We start from the raw sequence: 25,268 nt of genomic DNA on the forward strand, positions 1-25,268 counted from the left end.
TTACTGAAACTGACCCAGAAGGATGCCTTGGATGAAATTGAGCTGAAAGGAGATGAGATGGATGCTTTTATTGAATTGAAAGAATGCATGTGCAGGGCTCCAGCTTTAGGTATGCCTGATTACACAAAGCCTTTCACATTGTTTTGTCATGAACGTGATGCATGTTCTTTGTCTGTCTTGACCCAAGCCCATGGTGGCATAAACAGACCAGTAGCGTATTTTTCAGCTACTTTGGATCCGGTCGCAGCAGCACTGCCAGGGTGTTTGCGCGCCGTAGCAGCAGTTGGTATCAGCCTCACTCAGAGTGAAGGAATAGTGATGGGACACTCATTAACAGTCATGGTCCCTCACTCAGTTGAGATACTTTTGACCCGCTCCCAAACGCAACACATGACTGGAGCAAGACTCACAAGGTATGAAACAATAATTCTGGGCTCACCGAATGTGCAGCTGAAAAGGTGCACTACGTTGAATCCAGCAACCTTGCTTCCCAGTGAAAATGCTGAAATTGAGAACGCTGAAGACGTCGAGCACGACTGCCTTCAGGTGACTGAATTTTGCACAAAACCCCGACCTGATATTAGGGATACTAAGCTTGATGAAAATGACCATATTATTTTTGTTGATGGTTCATGTCTAAGAGATGGGTTGGGAATTTTGAAAGCAGGATATGCTGTATGTACTGTAACAGGTGTCTTGGAAGCATCCTGGCTTCAAGGAGTCTATTCCGCACAAGTAGCAGAGCTTGTAGCCCTTACAAGAGCATGCCAACTGTCTACATTGATGAAGGTTACCATTTACACTGACAGTCAGTACGGGTTTGGAATTGTGCACGACTTTGGGCAACTATGGTCACAGAGAGGTTTCCTGACCTCTTCAGGGTCCCCAGTGAAAAACGGGGAGAGAATAAGGGAATTGTTACACGCCATTCAGATGCCAGCCGAAATTGCAGTGGTAAAGTGTAGTGCTCATACAAAAGGACAGGACTATGTTTCCCTGGGAAATGCATATGCGGATCAAGTCGCAAGATTTTGTGCCTTGAACTGTATATTGCTCAGGGATGAATGGAATTTGATAAGTGAACCAGAACTCGAACCAGCTGAAGCATTTGCCTTGAAGGTCGTGGATACAATGGATGAACTAAAAGCATTACAGAATAGCGTCAGGGAGGATGAAAGAGTTTCCTGGATTAAGTCACAATGTACAAGGAGACCAGATGAGTTATGGTTTCAAATGAAGGAAAATTTGTTTTACCAAATAGTCTCTTATCGCAGCTAGCGCGGTTCTATCATGGGCAGGCTCACCTAGGGAGAGATGCCATGATAAGATTGTTCAAAACTGATTGGTTTAACCCCAGATTCCGTCAAGTTGCAGAAGCAGTTTGCCATCGTTGTGTCATTTGTCAGCAGATGAACCCAGGAAAGGGAACGGTTGTGAACGTGAGCCACATTGGCAGGGCGGGTGGCCCGTTCAGCAGAATGCAGATGGACTTTATTGAGATGCCTGTGCATGGAGGTCTGAAGTATGTGTTGGTGATTGTGTGCATTTTTAGTCACTGGATTGAAGCATACCCTACACGTAGAAATGACAGCCTTACAGTTGCAAAACTATTGTTGAGGGAGTTGATACCACGTTTCGGATTCCCGATCTCTTTAGAATCAGATAGAGGAAGTCACTTCAATAACGAGGTGATAAAGTTACTTTGCGCAGCGCTGAACATTGAGCAAAAACTGCATTGTAGCTATCGCCCTGAAGCCTCAGGACTGGTGGAAAAAATGAATGGTACACTGAAATCAAGAATGGCGAAAATATGTGCATCGACAAATTTGAAATGGCCTGACGCATTGCCTTTGGTGTTAATGTCAATGAGAAACACCCCTGACAGAAAGACTGGATTGTCCCCGCACGAAATTCTCATGGGCAGGGCCATGAGACTTCCTGCAGTTCCTGCAAACACGCTTTTGAATATTACAGATGATATGGTGTTAGACTACTGCAAAGGTCTGGCTGACGTGGTTCGCTCTTTCTCTCACCAGGTGGAAGCAACCACCTTGTCACCGATCCAAGGTCCAGGACACACACTGAAAGTAGGTGACTGGGTCGTGATAAAGAAACACGTGAGGAAGTCGTGTCTGGAACCCCGTTGGAAAGGCCCTTTCCAAGTGATCCTGACGACCACTACCGCTGTGAAGTGTGCGGGAGTTCCCAACTGGATCCACGCCAGTCATACAAAGAAAGTGTTGTGTCCCACAGATGAGGAAGTTGAAGCGCTGAAACTGCCAGTACCTGATAACAAAGTGCCGAGCGCTGAGACAGAGCAAAACAGAACTAGAAGTGAACAGGCAGAAATAGAGGAGAGAGAAATATTCTCTGAGGACGAAACAACCGATTCACTTGGGGAAGACCAAGGAGAAACCTCAGACAGCGACGAAGCAGCTGAAAGTGACAAAGAGCCTGAAGAAAGTAACGGTGACAAAGGGCTCGAAAAAGGTGAAGAAGCAGGAGAGCCTGATCAGAGGAGGGCTTTCCCAGAAGCAGACGGTACAGAAAAAGAAAAGGAAAACCTGATTGACTCCCCAGAAGGAGGGGACAAGGCAGAACAGAACGAAACTGTTCAAACTTCCTCAGAAGAGATCGCAGGTCCATCAAGTGGACACAGTGCAAAGAGAAGACCAAGTATATCACCAGTAAAACTAAGAACTAGAGAAACGTTGGACGACAGTGAAGGGCCAAGAGTGAAAGAGAAAAGAAAGGAAGTGTCTGTCGTGGTACCAACATCAAGTGAAGAAAAAGACTTGGCCAAAGAGGAAAGTACCAGTGAGGCAGAATCAAAGAGAGATGCAAAATTGAAAAGGAAAAGGATACCAAATAGGAGATATTCCGGTCCAGAATGGGCATATGTAGTCAATGACGATTGGACCGACGAATTTGTATCTCTTAGCCTCGAGAACGAAGAAGAAGAGATACCAATAGAAAAGAAAAGTTTTATGGACACTATTGACTGAAAAACTGATAAATGACATTGCTTGCTATAATCTAACATGATACAACCAGCTGAGACATTGCTAAACCGGATGAGACATTTGCTAACTTGATAAGACTTTGATAACCTGATTGACTCTTAAACCCGATTTGAGACAACGTTGCTAACTGATAAAAGACTGAGTTATTGCTGAATTGAGACAAATGCTGCTAACCGATAAGTGACTGGGCTCCTGAAGAAAACTGTGTGAACATTGCGCTCGTTCAGCTTTGTAACTAATTGCTAAATCGTTTCTTTATAAGTGCTTCTAGCTCTCTGATTCTATACAGATCATGACTAAGTACGCTACACAAAACAGTAGAGTGAAATATTGTAAAAATGCGTGTATAGGCTTGATAACTGCATGTGTACTAATAATAATGGCAATAGTGCTTGCAACGCGTGGTAAGGGTGAGAATGAGAAAATTGATGCTTCTACTTCTGCTCCTGTTACTGTCACTGAACTAACCGCATTGAAAAGACTAGAATTAGATGAGAGACACTTGCATGATAAGAAGGAACTTTCGTATAATGTTTTCTATCGCCTACTAACAGAATATGTTGAGACTATGGATGCGAAAGATTGTTATGTGTGTACACAGATACCGACATCGGTAACGGAAGGGGTGACTTATCACCACATGCCTCTTACATATGGGATTACATGTAGTTTAGTAACTTCTAGATTTTATGGTCAAACTAACATACAGTATTTTTATTCAAATTATGATGTTACCTTTGCATATGTTCCTATAATAACGCAACTAAGCCAGATTGCTAAAGATTGGGATGCTAAAATAATGAGGGAATTTTTCGAGCCAATGCAACCTTTTGAAACAGCTCAAGCTCATAGGGAAAACCTTACCTGCTCACTCTCTGCAGTAGAAATAAGCTTTTTAGATCGCACAAATGATAGAAGGGCACAAATGAATGCGAAATTAGAAAAGGAGCTAAGTAAGAGGACTTCAGTAGATAATTATGCTTTTGCCGCAATAAAAACACAAGGAAAAATAGCTTTAGACGCTTGGCATGTAGGGAAATTTTGTATATATCGTGGTGAATCTTATTATGATAACATTTTCGTGGGAGCGAGTGAATGTAAACATACGTTTATCTTTAAGGCCAAATGGACATTCATGCTGAACGGACTTGACCCTGTCATACCTGGTGTATATTACATTTGTGGGCATAATGCCTATTATCGTCTTCCAAAGGGATGGTGGGGGAGATGTTATTTGGGTATAGTGTTCCCAAAGGTTTATCAACTGGATGACCTATCGGTGATTCCAAAGACGCCTGGATCTCATCGTATCCAGAAAAGAGAGACCGCAGCTGCTGTGGTAGGAGATATATTTGGAGCCATGATTCCTTCATTGGGAGTTGTGTTGAATTCCATCAAAATAAGAAAGTTGTCTACTATAGTGGATAACATGTTGACAAAGTTTTCAGGTGCTATAATCCTGATGGATGCTGAACTTGCAGCAGAAAGAGCTATGACTCTTCAAAACAGGCTTGCCCTAGACATTCTTTTAGCAAAGGATGGCGGCGTTTGCAAAATGCTTGGTGCGTGTCACTGTTGCACGTATATACCAGACAACAGTGTGAAGATTAAAACAATGCTTGCAAATCTAACAAAAGAGAGTGCAGACTTGAAGGAATTGAAAGAACCAGGAGTTTGGGAGAAGGTTGGAAAGGGAGTTGCTTCAGTGGGAAATTGGCTTGGTGGCATTTGGAATGGAATATTACTAAAAATAATACAGGGAATACTAATAGTACTAATTTGCATCTTTGGGATTTGGGGAAAAAGAGGGGAATACTAATGATCATGGCAAGAATTAAGAGAAGGAAGGAAGAGAAAATGATGAAAAGAATGGCAGAAGAATACAAGGCAAAACAAGGGGAACTAAAAGGCAAAGAGAACTGACAGAATTTTAATGGAATAAAATTTGTGGGAATAGTTTTGTGTGATGACAAATAGTCATCAGAGGAGGGATTGATGACGCAGAAATGAAGGTTTTACATTTATTAGCGCATAAAACGTAGTGCTGCAATAATCAAGTGTGACTTTAACCGAACTAATAAAGATTGTACGGGGACAAATGTGCCCTCAGAGTAGTTCGCCAACATTTATAAGCGTGCTTTATATGACGTGATGTATTAGAATTGTACTAATCTGACATAACCGTAAACGTGTGCCATGATTTGCTTGTTTGAAATGTTTTAACTTAGCATAACTTTAGTGGAGGCTTCGGCCTAGTTGCCTTGTCTCACGGTTTAGATGCTCGTGTTTTTCTAATGTGCTAATAAAACGTGTATTCTTGCTTGAAGCTGTACTTTTCCAGTGAGATCGGTTCACATGCTTATCTTTAAGGTTTCGTGCCAGCCTGGCATCTTCTTCTTTGCTCCAAGGTCAATCTGCAGGTGCAGACAATGGACGCTCTGAAAGTGAGTTAATTGGTAAAATATGTTGCAACTTACGTTCCCGACTCCAAGGATAATGTATGCCTAGGTAGAAGCTTGTAAATTGTTGTTTTTGATTGGACAATTTGATGCCAACCTATGAACCCTCCAATGGAAGACCCTACTGGATTTGAACTGTTGTTTATAAAAACCTGGTGCACAAGAAGAAAGCGGCCATTACCCACTGCACCCATTGAGGACATTATTGCCCATTGTAGCCATTATGGCCCATCTTGCCGACCTCGTCATTTTGCCATCTTCTACGATGCCAATTGATGTTCGACGCCATTTTGAATGAGACTTTGATGCTTTCTCTAATCGAGAGAAAGAGACTTTAAGTAATTCTCACCCTAGAGACTTTAACTTTGATTTGCCCCTTTGCATAAAGTAGTAGTTTTGTCCTTTTATCTTGCCGCTGTGAGGCAATTGCCCCGTCCACCCTGCCCCCTTTGCCCCCGTCCCATGCTGATCGAAACCGGTACCTGTGAGACGAAGACTTCCTTGAATGCTGATTGAATTTGGTAAATATGAAAGGAAAATGTACAATTGCATTGTGTTTCTTTTTAGGTAACCAACTGCTGATTTTTGATAAGAGCCCTAGTTAGGAGTTTTCCAAATCAATGTTGCTAAATTGTTTTTTGCATGAAGTCCCACATGCAGATGCTAATTTGAGGTTAGATGAAGATTCATTTGTTGCACGATGCAATTTGAGACCTTGTTATGCTGACTAATGTATGCAATTAGCCCATTACAGATTATAGTTTTAGTGGTTTGCGTTGCTATTATCGAATGCATTGTTATTCAAATGCTGCATAGATTGCATCTTTTTCGCCGTTATGGACAGCTATTAATGTTCATTTACATATATCATTTGGTGTTGAGACACATTTATATCGTGCTAGCTTTGTTAATATAGGGAAATAAATTCATTAACTTTGAATGAACTGGTGTGGTTATTCATGGCCGAAAGGTCATGGTTCGCCGAAATGTTTTCTGGATTAATTGTGAAGTGTTATGTTGATCAGGGCATTGCTTATGTTCGTTATTGATTATTGATTTGATTAAATTGACTAATCTCGGGTGAAGAGAGCCCCACTTGGTCAAAAGATTCATCGACCCAAGAGCGTCCAAATACAGGTAATTTATTAGGACAGAAGGCTCTATCACTTGTGAGGCAATGTGTCTAAAAATATCTTATGGGTCTAAAAGCTGCTGCTGCAGAGTTCCTGCACTGATATCCCCATCTCAGCATCATCAAGCCCATCTTGTTGGAACATTGTTAGAACATCTTTAGGCTTCTGAGACATTTGCGATTATTATCACAATGCGGGCGCCAGCAGCTGTTCTTTAGGTGAATATACTTAATATGCTCCTTTGACAAGATAAATTCCCTTCCTGACAGGTTGATACTGGGCAGTTTCATCCTCAGATGGGCACACTTTACAGCAAAAGTCTGGGTGTCAGACACAGTGCCAAATTGTTTCTCCCACACTCTAATCCTGCTGAAAGGTTGAAATTACATGGAACAGTGTGAACCCGCCCAAAAAATAATCATTTTGGACCTTTTTTAAACTATAACTTATGACAAAAGTAAATATATTGTAATGACTCGCCTGTGCCAATTTATTATCACATGCGCCAAAAAGTAAATCCTGAGCGAAGCCCTGTTCTTTGAAACAGTCACAGCACCGAAATAGACGCTCATTTCTCACAGTGAGCAAAGCAATGCGTGCACCAGATGCTATCCCAAAATAAACAAGCCTCACAAGTGTCAGATCTAACATGAGTCCAAGGGAAAATGTTGTGAAGTGCCTTTCGTCCACCCCCGCCTGCAAAGAAACACTGACCAGCATTTGGTAACAGCCATAAAGGAGACAGAACAGTGGGAAGAAAGGCAGCTGTGCTTAGTCAGTGAGGGGTGTTTCTAAACAGAAAAAGTAAAAGAAAATGTTAAAGCAAAGTTTGACCAAAGAGGTAGCGCACCTCCGGATTAGAGGGAAGTGGAATTTATGTCTGAGCCCGTGAGACTCTCAACAACGTAAACATGTGCAGTGCAATGCCAAAGTCACACATGCCCCTGGGTGTGGCGGGGGAGTCGCGTGGGAGTGTGTGTCGCAGATCATGAGCCTCAACTTCAGAGGGGTTGGGTGTTACAAAGGATACGGGAGTAGATGGGGCACGGCAAGTTCGCTTCCACGCCCACTGTTACGTTTCTTCACCCTTCTCCAACTCGCATGAGCTTCTAGTAGCCGACCCCTGTAACTAGCAAATAGCATTAATGTCACTGGTTCCATCTACCGAAATCTTACACCAACGACCCGACCTGATTTGGGGTCATTGGTGTAAGTACCTCAGACCATTCACCCTATTTAGGACATATGCTTGGATATATTTTTCACTTCAGGACCACCAGAAACAGCCTCCAGAACAGAAAAATGAACATAGCCCCTAGGGCCTAATAGAACACTCACACGATGTTAGGGCCATTAGTTTGTATTTATTTTTAAAACAAACTACTGCTTTGGGTGCTTGTTTTTGAAAAACAAAATAGTTTTCTGAGCATCTGTATGAACCGTTGTGGCAGCGCTACAAACGTCAGCCCCTGGCGGACAGCGTTCAACCTGCCTCAACTGTTAACGAGGACCTATGTTCTTACTGTGCTCTAGCCTGGGGCCTCACCTATGTTCACAACAAATATTGTTCACTCAACGGCATGTACACACAGACAAAAAACAAAAATGTACAGTTGCGTCCTCTGAGCAGAGGAATGCAAACATGCTAATGAAGTACGTCTGCCTTCTTGACCACAGTACGTTATTTATGTTGCAGCTGTGTCTTGTTCAGTTTTCTATGAAAGTGAGGGCAGACTCATACAGGACAATCGGATGCAAATATGCAAACCAACTGTTCTTTCTAAATTCATTCTTATGTTTAGGGGCCCAATGCAAGTGTACGGCTTTCTTTCTGCCTCTGATACACAGTAGAAAATAGAGTACACAAGTGTTGTTTACATGTCTCGTCTCTGCATTGATAATGAACTAAAAAGTATAACTTTGCCGGTGCCACATGACCATTAACAGCATACAAGCACAATAATAATACTATTAAAACATCCTTGCGTCTGTTCCTGTACTTGTAACAATTTATAGAATTGTTCAGAAAAAACACTGTTTTTATACAGTGGACAGAAAACCACACCTACTCGGCACAACTGGCATTGACAATCTCCCTCCCTCTGGACTTGCATGAGAATTAAACAAAGGGGCCATGTGCTTTGGGAAAGCAGATGTTGCACAGAATTGTGGGTATGCAGATGTCCTGTTAACACCCTCCTTTCACTGCTTCACCTGCTCAAAGGAGTCGTTCTCCCAGGGAGCGGCTAATGGCAATAATGCTCGGTGGGGCGGGGAGGAGAGGGTAGTGTGATGGGGGGGATGGAGATGGGAATAATACAATAAAAAAATACAACTCTTACCTGCTGCATTCTGCCTCAGAGTTCCTCGTTGCCTCGGTGCTTTGCTGTTTCTTCTCTCACAACCCAATCCAGGAGCTTCTCTCATGCTGTTACCCAGCATGATTGAAGCACCTGGATTGGTCTGAGCGGGCTGAAATGCCGCTCAATTGGGGACTGGGATCTGGGAACTCGGAGCCTGTACAGGTTTTTCGCCGAGGATGTGCAACACAGCCTGGGTGGAGAGTTCTGAGTGCGCATGTTGGTTTGGCCGGCCTAAGACGACCGTCCAAACCAACATGCACACTTAGAATGTACATTACTCATCCTCCCCTGGTGATCAGGATGGCCCGCCTGCCCTACTCTTTGCATATTAGCCAAGGAGGAAGCAAAAAATAAAATGATAATACAATAGTTGTATTATCATTTTATTTTTTCTGTTGCCTTTCAGCAGTGGGGCGACGCACGTCCGCCATAGCGGAGGGGTCGCCCCTGGTTCTCCCTCCGAGTGACTAACCATGCTATTCAAAGGTCCTCTGAACCAAGAGAAAAGTTATCCTTCACAATAAGCATCAGTGAATCTAAGGGCTTATTTACAAGCCCCTTGCACCGTCCGTGCCTCACTTTTCATATGAAAAAAAGGGATGCACAGGCGGCGCAAGGGGCTTGCAAAAAAGCCCCTTAGTGTCTGTTTCTGATAACTGCAGTTGAGCACAGCATAAGGTGATTCGTTACTTGGTGCACATGTGTACCATAGCAGTTTCTAACTGGCTGTAATAAATGCACAGACCCCGCTGTTCTACATGGAATTATGCTGCCTCTCATTAGTTAATAATTTTTAGCCCATACACGGTCATGTGAGGGAACAGCACAAGAGCCTGTTACTGGGCTACACTTCTCATGCAGAAAATGTGCTTTATTGTGAGCATTGCAGTGAAGTGAACTCTAGCAACAAGACAGGATACTGCAGTCTCTGCTTACAATGTCTAGCATTCCTTGCAACCCAGTGAAAACTAGCCATATTTGATGGCATGTCGTTATTGGACTCACATGCTTCAAAAAGTCTAAAAATGTTCGGGGGATTTTATGGTGTGACAGACATCAGTCCTACGTACCAGATACACAAAGAAAAACAGTGCATCAGAAAAATTTAGCAGTAAGAGAATACCTTCACCACTACCTGTAGCACTGTACTAAACATATAGGCCCTCTTTATAACATTGGAAGTACTGACTTCCTATCGGCGCGGCGACGGCCACCAAAACACCGTTGCCGTGGCTACCTACTGTCCAGCATATTATGACCGTAGCCGGAATTCCGCCAAAAGGATGGCGGAATTCTGGCTGCAGCCATGGCAGCGGACGGCGGTAAGGTGGCGCTGCTGCCAGCAGCAGCGCCACACCAGTAGACCGCTGCAGACTGTATCATGACCCATGATACGGCCTGGTGATGTTCTGCTGGCGGATGCTGCTGCTGGCAGCAGCGCCCCGTCCCATCTCCTGCTGGAGGACCCCCTGACTACAGGTAAATCGGGTCCTCTGACAGGGGATGGGAGGGGGGTGAGGGGTGTTGTGTGTGTGTGGGGGGGTGTGGGTGTATGTTTGTGTGTGCATGCATGCGGGTGTGTGGCGTGTGGAATGTGTGTGTGCATGCATGGTTGTGAGTGTGCGTGTATGTTGTGTTGTCTGAATGCGTGGGTGCCTGTATGTATGTAAGTGGGTGTGGATGTGTGTGTGAATGGATGTATGCATGCGTGAGTGAATGTGGGTATGAGTGTGTGTATGCATGTGTATGATGGTGCGTGAATGTGCGTGTATGTCATGGGGGGTCTGGAGTGGGAGGGGGAGGACTCTGGGGAGGGGGCGGGGGAGACCCCTATCAGTGACAGGGAAGGAATTCCCTGTCACTGATCGTGCCTACCGCCATGGTTTTCATGGCTTCCTTCCCGCCAGGGTCATAATCCCACAGGTGGGACAGTGACGGCCGCCTGGCTGGAGACTGCAGTCTCCAGCCCGGCGGGCGGAGTGGTACATTGACGGTTTGAGCCAAACTGCCGATGTCATATTTTGGTGAAGAGTACCGCCAGCCTGTTGCCAGTACTTTTCTCCAAAATACCGCCATCCGCCAGGGTCCTAATGAGGGCCATAATACTTTATTTTCAGGAAATGACGACTAGTGGTGTGCTTTTAGTTCCAGTGCATGGCGAATACAGGTGTGCCCTTTCTCTGGTACGTTTCATTTCACTAACCATTTCTAGGGGACAGACTCCTTGTCACAAAGGTTGGCCATGTTAGGGGGAGAACATGGGGACTGGCTAGGCAGCAAGCCGTAAGAGAGTGCTCCGCTGGACTCGGGAGCGAAACTCAGGAGCAAAAAGTGCTGAACATGAGCCATGCGGCAGCTCCTGATAGAGTATAGCTCAGGAAAACACTGGCCTTACCTGTAGAAACCATATCCGGGTAAAGCAGACTGGAAGCCAGGAAAATGAGCCGCGGTGGAGGAAATACAGTGCGGAAGAGGCTCGGAGCGAGACGCGCCCTGGTCGCGTAGCGGCATCTGACTGCCGACGTGCGAGGGAGGCGGCCGCAAGAATTCTCTTCCCCAGGGAAGGCAGGAGGATCAGCATATGTGGCAAAAGGAAGGCGAGGAATGGAGAAATGGCTCGACCCCCGCCTGGCAGCAAATTGTCCCCCACAAGAGCGGAGCAGTATGAGTCTGGGAGATACCCCAAAAGAGTGTAGTCCCAACAGCTTTCAAGCCCTTGAGGGCTTCGATTTAGAGGAAATGGAAGATGGCAGATTCTCTTGTAAAGGCCGTATAGCTGACCCCACAGGTGGAGCGTTGAACAGTAATCCCCAGATACTTGAGATGGATGAGCTAATAAAGTGGGATGGGGGTAACCCGCAGCAAGATCAAGGGCCCAGGGTTATAAATCCGCTGAGTGAGACTCTACTGCAATCACCAGCAGGGGGTGAAGAAGGACAGGAGCATAGTTATTCAGAAGAATCTGTCAGCCAGTCTATTGCGGGAATGCTAAGAGCCCTATCCAAGGAAATCAGAGGCAGATTTGAGGCCTCAATCACTAATCAGAAGGAGATCAGAGGTCTTGGTAAAAAGATCGATGAGTTGGCAGGAATGGCTGCCGCCCTTGAGAACGTGGTGGGGTAGAGGGGTCTGAAAGTAGTGGTGGAGAAAAACAAAGAAGAAATTCAAAGTTTGAAAGTCAGGGAGGAAAGCGTCATGACTAAACTTGAATCACTGGAAAACAGTAAGAGAAGAAATAACTTGAGATTTCTAAGGGTTCCCAAGGGAATGGAAGGTGGCGATCTGAAAAGAATTGTAGTTCACCTGATCAAACAAGGAGTGCAAATAGAAGACACAGAGGAAGATATTGCAAGGGACACTCAAAGGGTGCATAGGGATTCTTTCAGAAAGCCTTCGAACACAGACAAGCCTAGGAAACTCCTGGTTAGCTTTCACAAGTATGCAGTTAAGGAGCGCGTTTTAGCAGCTACGCTGAAAAAGAAGTCACTATTGTTGGAGGGAGTGCCCTTTCAAATTAGATCAGATCTTTCAAGTACAACATTAAACACGCAATGGGAGTTGGGGAAAATAATTGATGTATTGAAGAGGTTGGGAGTCAGGGCCCAATTGAAGTTCCCGGCTTCCCTGAAAGTAATGGCAAACAAAAAAATTTATAATTTCAAGGATTCCAGAGAAGTAGACGATCTGATTAAAATTCTGGAAAATGGCAGCTAATATGGACGAATAGAGGGAAGCTTTGCTCCCTCCCCTCCAAATTAGCATTTACACTTTAGTTAGTTACGTGAAGAGTAAGCTTGAGAGCAGTGGGGTCCCTCCTGAGGTGGTAGCTGTTGGAAAGTTGACCACTGGTAAGAGCAGGTAAGTACCTACACTTAGCAACAGGCCATTAACCTCTGTGTAGGTCCAGTTAGGTATCAATAAATTAAAGCTAGCTCAACCCATGGTAGCTTGGCAAAAAGCGACAAGGCTTAACATAGGAGCCAACTGTGTAAAGCATTTAAAAATCAAAACAGTACATAAGTAAAACACAAAACATAATACAATTCCAACACTAATTGATAACAATAGATTATATTTTTATCTTTAAAATGACACCAAAACGATTAAAATCTGATAATTGGAACTGGAGATATGAATTTTTAAAGAATTAATGTTTTCTAGCGCATATAAGCAACTAGCGCTCAAAGGGTTAAAAAAAAAAGGTCACTCTGGACAGAAACAAAGTCCAGAGTTCAGGCCACCCACGAGGTAACACTGTTGCACTTACTTTCAGAAGTGTTTCTTGAATCAGGAAAGTGGTCCACAGCACCAGCTAAGGGTTTAGATGCTCTGGTTTGCCTCTTAGGGTCTGGGACTACAACTCCTACAATGCACCATTTCAACTTATGGAGTTGCTCAAAACGTCTCCAAACTTCTGGATCTTCTTCCTGAGTTCTTTTTTTGGGTCCTTGAAGTGTCCACAACTTGATCCAAGGTTCCAGAAGCTCTGAGTTGCTCTTTGGGAGCTAGGACTACAATTCCCAGAACGCTGTTGGTCAGAATCCTCAAATGGCCACTGGACGCTGATCAGCTGGACTCTGCTTGCAGGACTTGATGCAGGGGACTCTGGGCAGCTCCTTTGTACCTGTAGCAAACCGAAAGTCCCTTTTTGAAACAGTAGAAGACAGTCCTTTTAGTGGTGAAGCCCAAGTGTGCAGCTGGTGCAGTCCTTCAGAGTGCAGAGTCCAGGTGCAGAACAAGGGTTCCAGCAGGGCAGTCCTTTTTCTTCTTTGTCTTGTTCCTTGTAGGGATCTGAGGTGTGGGTGCAGCTCTGCCATATTTATCCTTGCTCCTGGGGTGGAAAGCAGGGGGGCTGACTGTCCAATCACAGGCAGGCTACTCCCCCCTTTGATGACCACTTCCTGGGAAGTGTGGCAAAACTCAATCCCAGGGAACAACATTCTTCAAAAATCCATCATGACTGAAACTGATTTTTGGAAGTTAGATCTGGCTGAGCCCACCCACTGGTGTGGCTAAAAACCCTAAATACACCCCTCTCCTGTCCTCTCCTAATCTAATGGTAGAGGACACCTAATAGTCTGGGGTTCAGGGGGAAGAGGGAGGTCCTGAGGTGCTCCAAATGCCCTTCCCTGCCTTTAAAGACCACTTTGGCTGCTCTCCCCCATCCTGTTTCACCACCTGCTGAGGCAGATCTCCTCCCCAGGCACATCCTTTTTGTTCAGCCCAGGCCACTTCACACCTCATCAAGGCAGCCTGCCCAGGCTACCAGAGGCTGGCCAATCAGAGAAGGGCACTACAGAGCTCAAGTTGGCAACTTTCAGGTAGAGTTTTAAAACTCTTACCTGAACTAGTTATTTTAAATCCAACAACAGCAAGTTGTGGGATTTATTATCTCAAGGTATCTGTCTCTTATGGAGACTTTTTTAAATTAAAATAAAGTCTCCCCATGTTAGCCTATGCAGGCTATTCACCACAGTAAGGGAAAAATGAATCTGGCTACTTTACCTCGCCAGATTTATAAAACAATTTTTATAAGGTCCCTGCTTATAGTTACATGGCACCCAACCCTAGTGGCACATAGGGCACACCTTAGGGGTGACTTATATGTAAAAATAAGGTAGGTTAAGACTTTCGAAGTATTTTTAATTCCAAAGTCAAATTTGCATATACCCTTGTTTTGAAAGCAGCCAGCAAGGCAGGTCTACATTTTAAATGACTTGGGCACCTCAGCAGTGCACCTACGGAGGCACTACCTATGCTTGGGTCCCTAAACCTACATGCCCCACCATATACTAAGGACTTATAGGTAGGTTGACATAGTCAATTATAATTAGCCCAATTTGCATACTGAGTTTACACAGAGCACAGGCCCTGGGACTGTTTAGCAGTACCCAGGGCACCATCAGAATCAGGAAAACACCAGCAAAAAGTGGAAAATGGGGGCAAAAGGTTAGGGTGCCTCTGCAATCAGCCCTGTTTTCTCACAGTAGCACCTAGAGAAAGAAGGTAGGGTGGGTTCTCCCATGGAACCATGGGCTCAGGCTGAATTGGGGGTGGCTGAGGGAGGATGGGGGTAGTAGTCACTGGGTGTGGAGCATGAGGGAAAAAGGAAAAAAAGGAAAGAAAAAAAGTGACCTCAGAATAGTGGAGAAGGAGCAGTCTCAGGGGGGTATCCGAGTTGGGATTGGAGATAGCACACAGATGATGAGGACAAAAGAGTTGACATTTCTGTCTTGGAATATTAATGGCTTACGGGTGAGGAATTGGCAAAGGAGGCTGCTGCAATACTTGAGAGATGTCCAAGCGAATGTACTGGTTCTGCAAGAAACACATCTGTCTAAGGAAGAATGCATTGAGTTGTTCAAACCATGTAGGTGGCTGCAACAGGTAGTAAGTACTAGCCAAAGTGGGGTTAGTAAAGGGGTAGCTATCTTAATCAAAAAACATCCTAATATTTTCTTCCAGGAGGGGTCAGTAGATAAGGCAGGGGAGGTGGGTAATTGGGAAATTGGTGGCGTATGAATCCGCATTAACTTTGGTGGGCTATTATGGACCAAACAAGGTTGACACCGCTCCTCTGATTGATTTATTCCAACATCTGCTGCAATTCTCCGATCCTATAATATGGGCGGGGGATTTTAATGTTGTACTGAATTATGAATTAGACAGAACCTCAGGTAGTAGATTGAGAATTAATGAAAAAATTTGACTTCAAGTGTTGCCTATGGTGTCCCAGTTGGGACTGCATGATGTATGGAGAGAGAGGATGGGGCCCAAGCGGGGAAATATGTACAATTAAAAAAAATATAGACATCAGTCTAGGATTGATTATGTTTTAATAGATGGGAGTTTGAGGGAGAGAGTGGAGGAGATAATGCATGTTGGGGCCCACTTATCAGACCACTCAGCAGTTAGCCTGAATATTCAGTTGAAGGGGAATGTAGGCCACAGTAGGTGGACTCCAGATAGAACTCTACTATTGGATGAGGACGCAGTAGCAAAATTGCAAGCAGATGTAGAGGATTTTTTTTTATCTCAATGCGGGGTTCACTTCGCCAGCTTTGGTGTGGGATACATTTAAGGCTTTTTGAAGAGGGAGACTGATGAGGGCGGCCTCTTTCAAGAGGAAGACATATAAAGATCAATAGGCTGGAAGAGCGTGTGCAGCAAGTAGAGCAAAGGTTGACACATCTGAATCTTGATGACGGGGAAATTGACCAACTGCGTAAGTTAGATCAGGAATTGTGATATGAGCTTGCAGCGGTGATAGAGAGAAGAATTAAGAAAAGATGTGAAGTGAACAGGGTGGCACACTTTGAATATGGGGAAAATTGTGGTAAATTGCTGGCCTGGAAAATAAAATCAAACTTAGTTAGAAATAGGGTGACAGAGATATGTAGTAAGAATTCCAGGGGTATTAGGAGAAGCAGCAAGGAGACTGGGGAAGCCCTTCGGAATTTCTTTAAGGAATTATACACAGAGAGTTAAGCGGTGTCACCGGAGACAGTTAAGACATGGTTAAAAGATTTAGATCTAACTACTTTGAGTGAGGAGAACAATAGAGTTTTGAATGAACAGATAGAGCAGGTTGAAGTGGAGCAGGGTATACAGTATGGTAAACTAGGGAAAGTGCCAGGCCCGGATAGCTTACCCATTGAAATCTATAGAGTCCTAGGCAATAGTATAACAAAAGTCTTGGCTGGTTTGTGTATTAATATCTTAGAAGCCAGTGGTATGCTCCCCCTTTTTGGAAGAAGGCGACCAATACATTAATCTTAAAACCAGGGAAAGACCCTAAGCGCTGCGACTCACATAGGCCAATTTCCCTGTTAAATTGTGATTATAAAATTTTTGCAAAGGTTTGGCAGACAGATTAAGTGGAGTCTTAAGTAGGCTTATACATGATGACCAAAAAGGGTTTTTAAAAGGTAGATACATGCATGAGTTGACACAGGGTTTGATAGGCTCAGTAGACTTAGCTAGCACATGTAAAGAACCTTTGGCTATAGTGATGATGCATGCTACAAAAGTGTTTGATAGGGTTAACAGGACATACTTAAACACCCTATGCAAGGTTTTTAATTTGGGTAGGAACTTTGTTAGAGCATTGCAAAAGCTATATCAAAATCCAGACTCAAGAAGTTTAGTCAATGGCTCCCTAACTTGCCCCATTAAAATTGAAAGAGGAACAAGGCACGGATGCCCATTTTCCTCACTGTTGTTTAATCTGTTTATAGAACCCCTGGCTTGTAAAATTAGGGGAGAGCAGAGGATAGCTCCGTTCAGGTGTGGGAATTGGTGCAGGAAGGTCTCCTTATATGCAGACGATTTAATAGTGTATACAGCCAATTTAAGGAAATCTATACCAGCCTTGGAAGAACGAATGGTGGAATTTGGGAAGATTGGTGGATACGTCGTCAATAACGAGAAAACAGAAGTTCTGGCCTGGAATGTGCAAGCAGAGAAGGTCCCAAGCAAGAAGGAGTTGAAATATTTTGGGATTATTATAACCCAGGATATAAACACAATAGCAGAAACTAACTTTATGAAGGTTACGAGGGACTCCTGCAGGCTAATGAAGAGTTGGGATAATCTACCCCTTACTATTTTAGGGAGGGTTAACCTAATTAAGATGTCGATACTGCCCAAACCTACATTAATTATTAATGCAGTGCATCTGATGTACAACAAAGAGTGGCTGAGCAAGCTTCAAGGAAAAATTAGCAGTTTTATATGGGCCTCAAAGTGGGTGCTCATTGCCTGGAAGAAGTTGAGATGGAAGAAAGAGAAAGGGGGATTGGCTTTGTCCGATTTGCCATATTATGCTTGGGCTTTTTTCTTGAAAAATGCAAGAGGATTACTGAATAAATTGGGGAATTCTGAGCTGGGGCAGATCTCCAAAACAATGATGGAAATCAGTCATGGAGTACAGGTGGTCTTCTTATAAATACTTGGAGACCCCACATTTTTTTAAAATGTGAGATTTAAGATAATGCAGGACTTGGCAAAACGTTGGTGCGCTGTAAGGAGAGCTACCAACGTATTGTATTACAGTAAGCATGCTCCCATTTGGGACTCTCTGGGTTCGCCGGAATGGATCAAAGATACTCTGGCTGTGCCATTGTTTTTCGAATGGGGGCAACTTTGCAATAATGGGGATTTGTTGTCATATGTGGACCTCAAAATGGAGATGGGTGGGAAGCTCTCTAAATTTAAAAACCTTCAAATAATTAGCTGGGTGAAGAGTGTGAAAGATGAGATAAGGGCTCTAATGAGCTGAAAGAACTATTATATCAGAAGGCCCCCTTGAGAAAAGAAGTGACAAGATGATACTGGTTGATGATGGACGTCCCAGAAGCAGAATTCACCTTGCCAGAAGAAATTTGTGGAGAACACTTGCCTGGAATACAAATAAGAGATTTATGGCAAGTATCTACTACTCTTTTGTATGCTACAGTTAAACCTGCCTGTTTAAGGAGAAACCACTTGTTTTCAATCCATAAGGCCTTCTGGACCCTAGAGAAACTATCCAAACTGGAGTAAGGTAACTTGGTCAGCTGTAAGAAATGCAGTCTGGATTCTGCTGACGATTTACACATGTTTTTGAAGTGTCCTCAGCTCACCCTGTTTTGGAAAGAGGTCGGTGAAGCAATCAGCAAAATTATTTCCATAAATTGCCAGGTAAGCCCCCCCTAGTTACTTTTGGAAGCCTGCAGGACCTAATGAAGTCAAATAGAGACGGTGCTAAATTACTTTTTTATGTGATATTATCAGCCGGGAGAGAGATTTGTAAAAGATGGTTCAGTGTCTCTCCTCTGATATTTTTGGAGTGGAAAGATTCTCTAATTTATAATCTAAAAATTGATATGAAGGAGGAGAATAGAAAATACAGATTTTGTGGTCCATTAAAAATTGGCTAGAAAGGCAATAATTATAACTATCAATCTGGGACTGTCCTATGATTACACTAATTGTTGGTCTTGAGGCATGCTCTGAAGTTGGGCTGTAAAGTCTGTACTTATCAGAGATTCTGATTAATCCAGACCAAAGCCTCCTTCGGGAGATTGGATGTGAGCTAAAAGCACCCCCGAAAGGCTTTTGAGGCGATTACCCTGTTTCTGGCTATCGAAGTACATGAGGACAAGAAAAGAGAAAAAAAAAAAAAGAAATGCGTTGGCCATGTTATATACAGAATTTACTGCATAGAATTTATCCGACTATAATGCCAACAAGCGTCAATTATAGAAGCATGAGTGTAAAATTAGTAAATGAGTAGCCACACTGGTGTGGATCACTGTTAGGATCAAAAGAGGCCTTCCTTACTTGTGGATTGCAGGTAAAACTGTTTAAATGGGCACCCCAGTTGCCACCACTGTCTGAAGTTAACACCCTAACTGTGATCACAATAAATATGATCCCATTTGATAAGATCAGTGTTGCTGCATCACACACTGTAGTGTCACACTCTAGTTGAAACCGACCTATTTCTGGATTGTTCAATTTGAGATAATCCTGCACAGGTCCATAAACTGTTCAGATATAACCATAAAGGACAGCATGTACTTCTGCTGTTACCTTACAATATCACAATATTGTTATTTACACTTTAACCAGTATGCACATTTTCTAAGTGTAACATAGGGAGATGTATGCATAAAAAAATCAAATATGTCCCAAGTGAATGAACTGGAAACCATGTTGCCAGATGCTAAGAACAACAAATTACCGCTATGTGGCTGTTAGAAATTGGGTTTCTGGTTTGCAGAGGTATGCACCCTGTCCAAGCAGGAACCACAATTTTAGTTAAGGTAATTCAGATACACATTAAAAGTTAATCTGTAATCACACTCTGGTAGCTAGGCACAGAGCAGTCAGACTTAACTTAAGAGGCAATGTGTAAAGTATTTCCCACACAGCCCAGAAGTGTCCTGAGTTGGCAGTGTCAGAGATCCAGTTTTTATTCCCACTTGAGCCTTTGAAGTGGGGGGAGACTTCAAAGAAGGGTCTTTGAAGTGCACAGGGCCTCACCCCCCTTACTGACCTGGCTCCATACACACTACAGGAGTGTATGCAGTTCTTTCAGGTGTAAATGCCAGCTCCTCTCACCCATCCTGCACAGGATGGCCCATCAGGATGTTGATGGCTTATCAGTCACACTTAAGCTTCCTTTGTGTATAGCTGTCTAGAGAGAGTGCACAAGCCCAGCTGTCACCCCACACCAGGCGTATATTGGAGACAGGCAGTAGGCACCAAATGACTAAAGTAAGAAAATACCAACTTTCGAAAAGTGGCATTTTCAGAACTGCAATTCAAAATCTGACTTCACCATAAATTGTGATTTTAAATTGTGGGTTCAGAGGCACTAAACTTGACAAACCAATCTCTTCCAGATTGGGAATTACACTTATAAGATGTAATAAGGTAATCTCAATGTTACCCTATGGGAGAGATAGTGAAAGTAGTTGCAGTAGTGAAAAACAACTTTAGGAGTTTTTCACAACCAGGATGTGTAAAACCTAAAAATATGTGCCCTACCCTTTACATCCATTGCACCCTGCCCTGTGGGTCGTTTAGAGCCTACCTTAGGGGTGACATATGTATAAAAAGGGAAGGCTTAGGTCTGGCAAGAAGGTTAACTTGCCAGGTCGATATAGCAGTTTAAAACTGCACACACAGGCTCTGCAATGATAGGCCTGAGACATGGTTAAGGGGCTAATTAAGTGGGTGGCACAATCATTGCTGCAGGCCCACCAGTAGCATTTAATTTACAGGTCCTGGGCACATGTAGTACACTTCACTAGAGACTTATAAGTAAATTAAATATGCCAATTCTGGATATACCAATGTTACCATGTTTTAAGCACAAAGCTTGTGCACATTAGCACTGGTGAGCTGAGATGTCATAGCAGCTAGATAATAATTCCACAGAAAGTGTAGTGTAATTTAATATAATTTATTTGCATAATAAGGCACATGAATTGCCTTTTCATTTTAGGAGAATTACTGTTCTGCCTAATTTGCCATGCACTGACGAATAATTACTGTGACTCTTCAAACAGACAACAGCTAATTAAGGTTAGAAAGTCAGGCACAGTTTTAGCTCAGGAGCCAAGCCAGGAAATGCGAACACCCTGCAGGGATGTGAAAGAATGCACATTTTCCTAATATCTGGGGAGCCAAAGAGGGATTTATGTTAAATCACTGATTTAGCAGAAGACATCAAATTACTAATGATATGATGACTTTGTGTTTTTGTTGCTTGGGATTAAAACATTAAATCAAATTCAAACATTAATTCAAACCAGAACAACCATTTCGTGTATCTTTTAATCAGAAAATAACCTACAGTGTGCTCTCTGTGATTGCAAGACTGTATGTATGTTTGGTATTTCTAAAGCATAAACTTAGCTGGCTAAATAGGGAGAAGGGCAGGGGAAGAGGGAACGGAGGTAAAGTTAGTAGACAGGTTGAGAAGTCAGCCTATTTGAGGTAGAGTTCTTGACCTGTTAACTTTTTTGCTTCTTCCTGAATTGTAAGAGGGTGTTGCTATTCTGATGTCAGTGGGATGTTGTTCAGATCCTTGGCACATAAGCTGGCCAACTTCTTACTTTCTCCTTCCTGCAGTGTTTAGTCTCCAATCAGCTGTTAGTTTGTTAGCTAGGTAGACCAAGGGCTTGGTGTAGAGGGCCTTGTCAGTGGTCCAGCTGATCATGAAGATGATCAGGGCTTGCAGGAGGAGCCAGTGTAGGGGCAAGGGTGATGTGGTGAAATTCTCTTCACCCCCTTGATGAGTCATGCTTCTGCGTGAGGGATGCTTTTCAGAGGATGGCCTCTGGAAAGCCACTGTGGATGGTGTTGCCTCCAGCTAGGCGAGAGAGGACTATGGCTATACCTGTCTTTCTGAAATCTTCTACTAGGAGAAAGGGTTTAATTTTTTCAGGCGAGAGAGTTATAATTAAGCTGCTTTGGTTTTCTTGCCAATGTGTGAGAGGTTTGAGTCGAAGGTGAACTGAAGGAAGTTGGTCCATTCTGTCAATTGGGCTGTGAAGCTCATTAGATTTAAGAAGGAGATCTATTACTGAATCAAAGAATGTTTAAGATTGTTGCAAATAGGAGGAATTTGTTCTTCATGGTGTTTAGCATCATGTAGTTTATTGACCTCCAGGTCTGGATGCGTTAGAGGCATGCTTTAAGTCTCTGCAGGTCGTTAGTTGAGGAGATATTGAGCTAGAGTTGGGTGTTGTCAGTAAACTGGTTGATTTCGATTTTGCTGTCTGCAAGGTTGGCCCCTAAATTTTCCATATAGAAGTTGAAAATGATGGGTAACTGAAAGGAGCCCTGGGGGCTGCACAGGTGACGGGAATCCCATACAACTTTTCAGGGTGTGGATCAATGCTGGATAGTTGATGGTTTGAAAGCTGTGGATAGGTCAAGCACGACCATAAGGCAAAGTTAATTTTTGTCACTGAAGAAGAAATGCCATTGTCTACCTGGAGCGTGGCCGTGTCAATACTGCAGCATGGTCTGAAGCCTGATTGACATTCTTGAAGTATGTTATTTTTGGTGATGCGCTCCTGTAGCTGGTGGTGACTGCCTTAACAATGTTTTTTCCAACAGATGGGTGGTGGATTATAGCATGGAAGTAAGCAAGGTAGGACAGATCTAGGGTAGCCTTTTTCACTATCGGCAGGATCTGTCCAGCCTTAAGACCGTCTGGGATGGTGCCCTGGGTTAGCAAGGTGTTACAATCTGGAGTAACACTTTAATCTATTTGTGCTGTGTCGGTGGAGTGGCTGTTAGTTATTATGTTTATCAGCTTTCTTGCTCTAAATCCTACTTCCTTACACTCAGGTGAGTGTTGGTAACAAGCCATCATTAAAATTCCATTATTTTATCTGATTATTTTAAGGTGTACTGATTTAAAAAAAAAATACTACTGCTTTAAAATGTTTTTTTCAGCATGCCTTTAGTCAGCCAGTTACTGTTAACAAATGAATACAAATACACTGACAACTTTCCAAGGGATTTACAAAAAATGTCCATGTGCACATTTACTTGGTCGAAAATATAATACAGTTTGTAGTCATGCATTTCTGTAATAATGTAAAAGAAAACTACTTTAGCAATATAATCAACTGCAAGCATTGACAGTGCAGTGGAATTAAACACACTTTGCAAAAAGCTGCACTTCGAATAGTGGAAGCACATACTTACAGATAACCGCTAAATTCTTCTGATGGCTTCCTCCAAACTGTTACACCACTCTAAAAAATAGGACAATCTGTGATTACATTTTGGAGAAAACAGGGGCAATTATTTAGCCACAACAAGCTCACGCCAACAAGTACTACAACAACACACTTTTACAAAGCCTAATAAAGGGCACTTCTCGATGGAATACTTACCCACTAGTGCCTTTTGCGAGACCACTTTTTATTTCGTACATGTGCATATCTTTTTAAGACAAGGTGTGGCAACGAGCAAACCAGGCCACATGAGTTCACATTTTGCGGAATTACATCAAGTTACGTTCGTATTTTCCAAGAAGTTCACGTCTAGTGATAGCTCACACTTTGGACTTAGCCACGGAATAAATAAACGCAAGGAGTTCTGATAAGAAGCAGCTCAGACTGCCCTGATATTTTTCTCAAGCACTATAAAATAGTCGTAGGTCAAAGGGATAAACTTTCACAAAACACCAATAATTATTGTTTTCACAAGAATGTAAAAGAAATCGGAAGAAAACTGTATATGTTAAAGTTTTTATTTCGGTGCACCAACTGATGAAGTATGTGAACAACGTTTGCTGGTTGGACTCCTGTTTTTATAAGTTTATGTTGAATTTTCGTACGTATGAACACATCTCCAAGCAACAATCATTGACAAAGCCAATGGGTCTTGCATTTGTTACTTATTAGCATTGCCAGTGGATTTTAGCTCCACTACACAGATAGCACCAGCATCATGTTGTGCAGCATGGTTAAAGTAAAAAAAAACAGAAGAGCAAGCCTTTGACAGGACCGTCCGTGTCATTTTGAAGGTGCACGCACCAAGCATGTGTATGCCTCCAAAATGATGCAGGTGCTTTTTTCTTTTTAGTTACTGATCCAAGTTGGTGAGGTAACTAAAACAGAAATAAACATGAAGGCCACAGGAACAGAGAGCAGGGGTTCAAGCAAGGCAACAATGAGGTGGCCATTACTAGTTTGGCAGTCTTTTGGTAAGACTGCCGAGGTAGCGGTCGGCAAAAGATTGCTAGTGTTGGCTGTATCCCACCTAAAAAAAGCCACAAAACCGACACCACCAGGACCTAGGAGGGCTTGACAGAGGCGGTTGCACCACCAGCACCGCCACGCCAATAACTTTCCACCACCAGTTTATGACCTAAAAATCAGCACAGTGGTCCTTCATGGTGGAAAGCTATTGGGGGTCCGAACCGCTGCTCTCAGAACTCACTCCTGTCAGAACACAACATCACATTAGACAGTTCGAATACCCCACCCCGGACACACATCCACACACCATGCACACCCACTCACAGCACTATATAACACCCCCCCCACACAACCCACAATCCTTTGCTCAATTAACGACTCACACAAACCTCGAGAACCCACAAATCAATCACACAGAACAGATATACCATAGGCACACATATATTTCACACTCTCCACACACCGCACCACACCACTATCAACACCATACACACATCACATCTGAACAAACCCCACCAAGCACCTTACAATTCACCCCACACACACAGCACCCACCCCACCCCCCCACCACAACACAACCACCATGTCACACCAAAAGCACCCAAGCTTCTCCGATGAGGAGTTGCAGGTCATGGTCGATTAAATCCTCAGAGTAGGGCCACAACTGTATGGAACACAGGGTCAGCAGACATCCATTGCCAGGAATATGGAGTTATGGCAGAGAATAGTCGACAAGGTCAACTCAGTGGGCAGCCATCCACTCACAAAGGAGGACATCAGGAAGAGGGGGAACGACCTATGGGGGAAGGTGAGTTCCATGGTGTCCAGGCACCAGCTGGCGGTAATGAAGACTGGCAGTGGGCCCCCATCTCCTCCCCCAGAGTTCACATCATGGGAGGAGAGGGTCTTGGACATCCTGCATCCTCAGGGCCTGACCGGAATACCTGGAGGACTGGACTCTGGTGAGTAACTAACACTCCCCTGCCAGTAAGTCAACCTGTCCAGCCTGCTTCCTCACCACCCAATCACTACCAAATCACTCCCTCTCTCACTACACCTCCCATCTACTCACCTA

At 43.6% G+C, this 25,268-nt stretch overlaps 1 protein-coding gene across 2 annotated transcripts in view; it reads right to left on the reverse strand.

The window, feature by feature from the left end:
- Positions 1–25,268, reverse strand: part of STARD4 (StAR related lipid transfer domain containing 4) — a 184,182-nt gene that overhangs the window by 95,974 nt on the left and 62,940 nt on the right. For both annotated transcript variants that reach the window (XM_069226467.1, XM_069226471.1), the window contains exon 3: positions 23,193–23,242. In XM_069226467.1, the coding sequence (XP_069082568.1) occupies positions 23,193–23,242 (50 nt within the window). The remainder of the gene's footprint in view (positions 1–23,192; positions 23,243–25,268) is intronic.

The sequence above is a fragment of the Pleurodeles waltl genome, chromosome 1_1 (genome assembly GCF_031143425.1).
Source record: "Pleurodeles waltl isolate 20211129_DDA chromosome 1_1, aPleWal1.hap1.20221129, whole genome shotgun sequence".
In the NCBI taxonomy this organism is placed as follows: Eukaryota; Metazoa; Chordata; class Amphibia; order Caudata; family Salamandridae; genus Pleurodeles; species Pleurodeles waltl.